Source organism: Trichomycterus rosablanca, chromosome 4 (genome assembly GCF_030014385.1).
Source record: "Trichomycterus rosablanca isolate fTriRos1 chromosome 4, fTriRos1.hap1, whole genome shotgun sequence".
Taxonomy (NCBI): Eukaryota; Metazoa; Chordata; class Actinopteri; order Siluriformes; family Trichomycteridae; genus Trichomycterus; species Trichomycterus rosablanca.
The window spans coordinates 32922124-32930845 of NC_085991.1; the positions used below are offsets into that span (position 1 = coordinate 32922124).

General features: G+C 36.6%; 1 protein-coding gene across 3 annotated transcripts in view; it reads left to right on the top strand.

Annotated features, from left to right (window-relative positions):
- Positions 1–5884, top strand: part of phka1a (phosphorylase kinase, alpha 1a (muscle)) — a 29791-nt gene extending 23907 nt beyond the window's left edge. The window contains exons 26-33 of one of the 3 annotated variants that reach the window (XM_062994197.1): positions 171–272; positions 1379–1485; positions 1640–1678; positions 2050–2094; positions 2722–2883; positions 2987–3040; positions 4027–4227; positions 5071–5884. In XM_062994197.1, the coding sequence (XP_062850267.1) occupies positions 171–272; positions 1379–1485; positions 1640–1678; positions 2050–2094; positions 2722–2883; positions 2987–3040; positions 4027–4227; positions 5071–5244 (884 nt within the window). In that variant the 3' untranslated portion in view covers positions 5245–5884. Of the gene's footprint in view, positions 1–170; positions 273–1378; positions 1486–1639; positions 1679–2049; positions 2095–2721; positions 2884–2986; positions 3041–4026; positions 4228–5070 lie in introns of those variants that run through there. The other 2 variants (XM_062994198.1, XM_062994199.1) reach the window with 2 other exon arrangements.
- Positions 5885–8722: the final 2838 nt, after the last annotated feature.

Below are 8722 nucleotides of genomic sequence, written 5' to 3' on the forward strand. Positions count from 1 at the left end.
CCTTCCTTACACTGTTTTCAACATAGGTTCTTTATCCAAAATCACAAATCAGTTAGTGAGAATGGAAGTCTTTTTTTTAAAAAAGAAATAGGATATTGAAAGAAATAGGATATTGTGCATGCTGTGGTTTTAATAAATAATGCAAACCGGTTGTGTGATATGTGTTTTAGATGAGGAGGCCACAGAAAGTCTGATGAGTCTGAGCCCATCTGAGCTGAAGAATCTGTTGCATCACATTCTCAGTGGCAAAGAGTTCGGTGTGCAAAGAAATGGTCAGTTACTTTCTTTTTACTAGTGTGTGGACACTGCTCCTAATTACTGAATTTGTGTCCCAGCCAAAGCCATTGTTAACAGGTGTAAGTAATGTGGGAGAAAATGTTAATTTATACAATCAAATACTATATAGAACATGTAGATATGCTTAGGGCATGATTGCCAGTAGTCATATTCCAATATTCCAAGAATAGTGGTACAATGGAATGTTACTGGAAAGTAATGTAAGTGACAAGAAGTGAGTCAGTCACATTGTTGTCCATAACCCAGTTCTAGTTGGTTTAGATCAGTTCCTATATTCCAGCTAAGAAATCTCAGTTAATGATGAAATCTTACATTGTCCCACAAGGTCACTGATGGGAGTATAAAGGGTGATTATTTTATTTCCATCTTATAGCATTTATCAAGTTTCTGTGTGAGAATATGTTAGTGCTCTTTTCTACTCATAATCCTGTCTCTGAGGTATTTCATTAAGGATGTTTTCACCACAGTAATCAAAAAGTGAAACATTGTTGCTAGAGTTTCTGGAAGGCATTTTCCTTAAGTCCCATAAAGACATAGTTTGATGAGTTTGATTGGATTACACATTTGGAATTTAATGGAACATCAGGCCTTCTCCTCCCAAAATCAGTTCCTGACCTCACATATCATTTGTCGACTTATCATTTGGCACAAATCTCCACAGACACCCTTCAACACCTTGTGGCAATGCTTCTTAAAAAAGTGAAGTTCTGTCATAGCTGCAAAAAGCTTCAACTTTATATTTATGTCAATGGTCGTGGTATGGTGTCCACATACTTCTTCTTTCCCCACAGTGTGTTGTAAATGAGTTATGTAATTTGATAAGCTTTGTGCACCTGTGTGTTTTAAACACAACCCTGTGCTTCTTTGGTTGGTTTGTACTGATTGTGTACTGTGTTGTGTTTACTTGTTTAGGACAGCATACAGTCTTTAGCCTGTTCTCTTGACTATATATATTTTTAAAATTCTTTCCCTGTTTTTATTGCTGTTTTATGCTGTTTGTATGTTTATTCTTTTATGTACGGTGACCTTGAGAGTCCTGAAAGGCGCCTATAAATAAAATTTATTATTATTATTATTATAGTGGAGACAGGTGTGAGTCCTGCCATTTCTATCCATGAGGTTGGACATGTGGGCGCAACCAAAAGTGAGCGTGCAGGCATTAGCAAACTAAAGAGTGACATGAAGTTGGTAAGTAACTGTGGTGTTTAACACAAAGGATGCAATATGCAAATTATTTCATATTACATGTGATAGCTTTGTGAGCTTTATCCAGGGACACTGTTACAATAGTTAACACTTTGTTGATTTAGGCTGTAAGAATAAGATATGTCTCCATTTACAGCTGGAGGAGAGAAGGATGTCTTGGTCAAGTCAGAGTAAGGTGAAATGTAAAACCATGCCATGCTTTGATGTGGTTGACCCTGGCTCAATTGCCAAATCTTCAGATAACATTGAATAATGACTGTTTGCAAAAATAAGAGAAACTAATTGAAATAAATGTAAAAAAAGAAATAACAACTCGACGATGCTGGACTGAAATTTGCTGCTGCTGATTTGCAATAAAAAAGTACAATGTATATGGCTTAAAAGCAATTAGTGTCCTTGGAGCTGCAGATGCATGATAGTCTGTGTGATTGCCCTAGCTGTAGTTATTTAATTCTTACAAACATTGTTTTTTACTGAACAGAATTGAGACTCTACAGTGATTTTACCCTGTTTTCTTTTTTTTTTTTCTTTTTTTTTACTTTATAGACCTTTCCAGGACAATCATTCGACTTTGATCCCAAGGAGTCTAGTGTAAGAGCTTAGTATTTTATTCAAAATTTCTCAATTGTATTTTATATTTTTGCATTTCCAATACATTTCTTAAAAACACTGGGTAATTGATGATGGGTTTAATGGATAATGAAGTAAACCACAGTAAACTTAAGGCTTGATTTTAGGGGGTTGAAAGGGATGCCAGCCCTAGTTTAAAATAAATAACTAAAGGTAATCTTAATACTATGAAAACTATATCGACAAAAAACATAAAAGGTACTGACAAAAACCCTAAAAACCTGTTTAAAAGAGCAGTTATTGTCGACTACTGCTCCAAAGTGTTAAAATCCTTTTTTCAATACAGTTAAATCTAGGGAAATTAATGTGTGGTAGCTACCCCTTTCACCTAAGAATATTGTAGCAGTTTTTTAAATACTAGAATATTACTAATGGTGTTAGATTTCTTAACAATACACACCCGCTTAGATATTTATACACCGAATCACACTGCATGTATTAATAGGGCTTCCTATTATACCCACAATCCTTTATTGACCTATGATTATGCTAAATGCTTTACTGTTAGCATGGTTTAAACACCAGACCGGTCATATGAGTTTATTCCACTGTTCCTATTATGTTTGTGTGTTTTGATGTGATCACCAGCGGCATCCTCTTAGTTCGTTTGAATCATTTGATGGCTCTCTGAGTGTTCCTGTGGCATCAGACAGTCGACAGGGCCAGTGGCTGCGCAGGAGGAGATTGGATGGAGCCCTGAACAGAGTGCCAGTAGGCTTCTATCAAAAAGTTTGGAAGATTTTGCAGAAGGTTTGTAGAGTGTATAATCAATGAAACCAAAAATCATTTACATTTTTATTCAAAAAGTTACCATGTTCTATATGTAAACATACATATCATTTGTTTCCAATAGTGTCACGGGTTATCGATTGAAGGCTTTGTGCTCCCATCATCCACAACAAGAGAGGTTTGAACAAGCCGTTCTTACCGCATTGTCCTTTGTAATAAAATAAACTTACCACTAGGGGGAGTCATGTTTGCACACACTGCACATATTGCTAACGTATTGAATTTATTCTTTCAGTGAGAAGGCCGAGGTAGGCACTGTGTAATTTAAAGCTTTTTAAAACGGGATTTTAGATGCTTTGCAGGTTTTTGGGATGGGCACTCTGAAGGGGAATGAAGGCCTGATTAATTGCCCTAACCAGCTCTAGTTTAGTGGTCACGTGACTGAGTGGGTTTCTGACAGAAATTTCTGCACTGCGAGCAGTAGATGAACCGTAAAATACCAAGTCAGAAAGTATATTACTCACATTCAGAATAGTCTTATAATAATAATAATAATAATATAGATATTATAGATAAATGCCTTCTCATCTTCCTGTTTTTTTGAGTACCTGTGAGCAATGCAGCATACTTTATTCTCTACATTTTATTGTGTACTCAGGGTGTGGGTTTGTTGTTTTTAATAGAATCTAAAGATTTTTAATAGACAGCTATAAAGAATAAAATATGGTTCATGTGTAGTGTAAGCACCAAGGACATTAAGTGATAGTTGAGAATCACATGATTAAGCTGCACCACGAAGTGATTTAAATTATTCAAATATGATTTCCCATAATGCACAAGATTTCCAATTATCTGTAATCTAAGCCGTAGCCTAGAGGTTAAGGTACTGGACTAGTAATCAGGAGGTTGCTGGTTCAAGCCCCACCACTGCCAGGTTGTTGCTGTTGGGCCCTTGACTCTCAGTTGCTCAGACTGTATACTGTAACTCTAATGTAAGTTGGTTTGGATAAAGGCGTCTGCTAAATGCAGAAAATGTAAATTTTAGTGTAAGTTGACAGCTGGGCAATGCTGCCCCAAGTGTATTGTAACAAAGAACATGTGCTGGAACATCTTTTGTAGAGTTCTTAAAACAACTATCTAACCACTCTGTATCTCTCTCTTCAGATGACCCCAGGTGAGATCAAATTTGCAGTGCATGTGGAGACCGTGCTGAATCGTGTGCCTCAGCCCGAGTACAGGCAGCTGCTGGTGGAGGCAATCCTGGTGCTTACCATGCTGGCTGATGTCGACATCCACAGCATCGGCAGCATCATCCATGTAGAAAAGATTGTCCACATAGCAAATGATATGTTTTACCAGGACCAGGTATGTATAAGTGTGTGTGAAAATGTGGTGTGTTTTTCTGCATTAGTAATTGTTTCGTAGGATGAGATCTAGATAATACTGTAGCAATCAGCAACAAATTAATTGGAAGGAAATATAAACATAAGTAAATCATTGCAAATTTATTTAGAAATTTCCTTGGAGCAGTAAGATATGGTTTATTTTAATGATGTTACTTCATGTGCAGAACCAAAACAAACTGAAAAATATACACTTCTGTTTAAAATGGCTCTAAAATAAAAAGGGGATGAAAGATCTTCTCACAACCATGTAAACACATTTAAAACTGTCTTTGTATACTTATGTATAGTATTTTTAGGACTTTCTCATTTAAGAATCATAGTAATCCAATACCCATATTACTGAAGATGTAATTACCTCCCTTGCTTCACAAATGGTTACACCAACAATGAATGCAACTAAACCCTTCATAGATTTAATCTGCATCTTTTACTGTTGCACAAGTGCAGCTCATTTTTCTTTGCAAAAGTGTTTTGTCAGACATACTGCCACAGTTTCCGACTGCAAATTGTAGATCTTGCCCAAACATTTTAGGTGGGTTAGTTAGATTTAAATGAGAAGAGTTACTATATATACTTTTATTGAATTAACGTTTTTTATTATGGTGATATGAGTGTTGGATAACTGTGTTTTACAAAATGTGATATGTTTTCACTTCACTTTTATCTTTGTGTACTGTGTAAAATCATGTTTTGTTTACTGTTCTGAAAACATTTAGTCCCACAAAAATCCAGTAACATCCAGCACTGTACATTTCTTTTACACTCTAAAATTAAAAACAGTTCTTATTCTCTTCTTATACAGAAAGCTCTAAATGCTGAGGAGCACATTCTTGAAAGAGATCCATCCACAGGCATCTGCCGACTCCTGTATGACAGTGCACCCAGTGGCCGGTTTGGAAGTATGACTTACCTTACCAAGGCTGTTGCTATCTATGTGCAGGACTTTTTGCCCAGTGGCTCATGTGCTTTGCAGTGATGTATTGTTTTAACAAGTAAGAAAAGAGGTACCACGAGTTTCAATAAGTTAGTTTACATAATTTTACAATATGTCAAAGTTATGCAGCAAAAGGTAGTATCTGTAATGCAAGAGATAACAACAAGAGATAACAAAGGTGCTGTGTGCATCTTTTGCTTTTACTTATAACAATGTAGCTATTAAGATACCTGACAACAAATCTATCCTAAGTTACCTTTGTTTAGATATTGTTGATGAAAAAATGTCTTGAATCCTGTACTGTCTGTTTACTGATGTAGATACCTACAGAAAAGGTTTTTATGAATGTACTACACTGAGGTGAGCATGAAGTGTTTCTTTTAAATACCCAGTAGGTTTAAATAATTTGACACCAACCATAACATCTTACTGTTAAATAAACACTGAAAAGCGACAGCTGAATGTTTTATATTAGGACTGTTCGAACATTTTTAGTTCTCTTGTAATCTTAATTTGTGTAATTAAGGTCTTCAGCACTTAAGTAAAACAAATTGTAATCCGTCAGTTATAGCCTGAATGCCAGTAAATTTTAAATAATGTATTTAAAAAATAGCATGCTGTTAACTGTAATACTGAGGTAAATAATTTGTGGTTTCTCATATGCAGTGTGTATTGTGTTGTCTTGACTGAAATAAAAAATATGATTTTAAAACGTTCTGACTAAGTTCTGACTCTGCATCTCAGCTCATTAGAAATTTTGCTTTGGCTGCTTTTTTACTATTTTATGAATATTGAAGACTTGGACAGACTCAAGTTGTCTTTTTAAGGGCAGTAAAATAACACACAACTCAGTTCTTATCTTATTAATAGGACTCCTGACTTGGAAAAACTGATGCTCAGAGATTCACATATTTCAGATCTATTTGTTATTGTTTTGGAAAGAACAATTAAAAGTTATTTAAGCAGAATGTATTGATATTTTACTCTGACTCTCTGTATTTTCAAATTGTACACAAAACTTATTTTGCCACTGTTTGCAAGTGTATGTGTGTGTGTCTGTGTGTGTGTGTGGTTGCATGGGCTGAAGGGCTCTAGAGTACTCAGGTGTCATTGCCTCAAGTGTAATGTCAACAGATATGGCATGATGGACTTACCAGGAGAGTGAGAATGAGAAAAACGGGGAAAGAAAACGTGAAGACGTAAGTGTAACTTGGCATTTATTATATTATTCTATGTTCTATAAAGGGTTGTTTTTGTGTTTTACCTGACCTGGTATACAGAGAGAAATCGAGAGGCACTTTTTGCTCAGCATGTTGCTTTAGGGTCAGCGAGGGGACATTAGATGTGTTAAAGCAAGAGTAAGAAAGTGTGTGCAAGATACGCAAGTAGTGAATATTAAAATAAAGACCAGAGCAGCCTGTACTCCAACATGATCTGTATGGTTATTCTACCTCTTTTATTGTATTCTGCTGGTAATACAACAAACTGTTTAGTGGTTTAATAGTTTCAAGCTCTGGCTGCTGATGAGTTATAGTTTCGTGTCAGATAAAGTTTGCATTGCTATAGACTTATAGCTAGTGTGTCACTCCTAACAGTCTGCCATGTCATTGTACTCTGAGATAGTGTGACAGCAGGGATTATGTTACAGATGTTACCAGTTGATGGACACTTTATGTGCACTGTTTAAAAGTGTTTTACAGATATACTAAATTAATGAAAAAGTTCATATTGTAAACTACAGTACACATGCATGACCAATATGATTAGGTGCACGGTAGTCACCCAAGTGTTATAATTGACCCCTATTACCTTAAGGCATAGTTGTATACGATTATGTTTTTATATCAGAATTAAGACTATTTCCACTTCCTCTGGTGAACAAATCTGGTTGTTTGGGAGTAGACAGGTAATGGAAAAGAGCATCGCAATACTGCAGCCCAATAAAGAAAACAAAGAAACAGCACGGTGCTTCTACAACATGCCATGAAAAACTCATAAAAAGACATAATGGGTCCAGATACTTTCACACTGCAAGTAAAACAACTCTAGAAGAAATAAATAGCAAGGTATTACAACAAATCATATTAATTTATAAGTAATGATCATTTTCCAGATGAGCAACTTCTATGATAACATCAACTTAAAATTCTGACGACTGGTTTTATTAAAGAAAAAAAAGGCCCAGGTAATGCAGCAGTAAATTATGCTAGCCCACTACAGCTAGAACCCAGGTTTCAAATCACCAGCGGTGCAATCAACTGGTCGACCATCATCTACATACAGCTGTAATCAGAAGGTTGCTGGTTCAAGTCCCAACACTGCCATGTTGCTGCTGTTGGGCCCTTGAACAAGGCCCTTAACCCTCAATTGCTTAGACAATATACTGTTACAGTACTGTAAGTTGCTTTAGATAAAAAGCGTCTGCTAAATGCTGAAAATGTACAGCTGATGGACTGGCGTCCTGTGCGTCCTGGATGTGTTACAGCACTGCACCCAGTGATTCCAGGAAAACAAACCCACTGCAACCCTGACCAGGATAAAGTGGTGGAAGATCACTCATGTGGCCTGTAAATTATCCTGGCATATATACTGACAGAATCGGTGCTACATCATATTCTGACACTCTCTCTTGGCCACTGACCTGCCTTTTTGCTTTGCCAAAATTGTAAATGGCTCCTGCCTCTCTTTACCAATTGTATGTATTAACATTTCCACCTTGTTTGATAGTAGTTGTAAGACATTTGGTGATACTGAGATATAGTGGAGACAAGAAACTTGATTTTTTAACTCCCAAGGGGATTTCCAAAGCAATCATCACTCACCCTTTTAGAGCCCAGTGCAAAATACACATTGGTTTAAAAATAAACTTTGTAACTGAATCACCTCTGTAACTAGACTAAATCAGAGGTCACTTGGCTGGTCAATTTGTAGAAAGCTTACAGATGTTCTGCGGCACAGCAGCTGGGTGTTATCTATCACCTAGGAAGGTAAAAGAAAGGGGGATGAATGTCACCTTTAAAAAATTTAAAGTATGGTAATGGCATATGTGTTTTTTTATAAGCGCTGGAAATCCAAGGGTTGAGATGTTATAATATACAGTGTATCACAAAAGTGAGTACACCCCTCACATTTCTGCAGATATTTAAGTATATCTTTTCATGGGACAACACTGACAAAATGACACTTTGACACAATGAAAAGTAGTCTGTGTGCAGCTTATATAACAGTGTAAATTTATTCTTCCCTCAAAATAACTCAATATACAGCCATTAATGTCTAAACCACCGGCAACAAAAGTGAGTACACCCCTTAGTGAAAGTTCCTGAAGTGTCAATATTTTGTGTGGCCACCATTATTTCCCAGAACTGCCTTAACTCTCCTGGGCATGGAGTTTACCAGAGCTTCACAGGTTGCCACTGGAATGCTTTTCCACTCCTCCATGACGACATCACGGAGCTGGCGGATATTCGAGACTTTGCACTCCTCCACCTTCCGCTTGAGGATGCCCCAAAGATGTTCT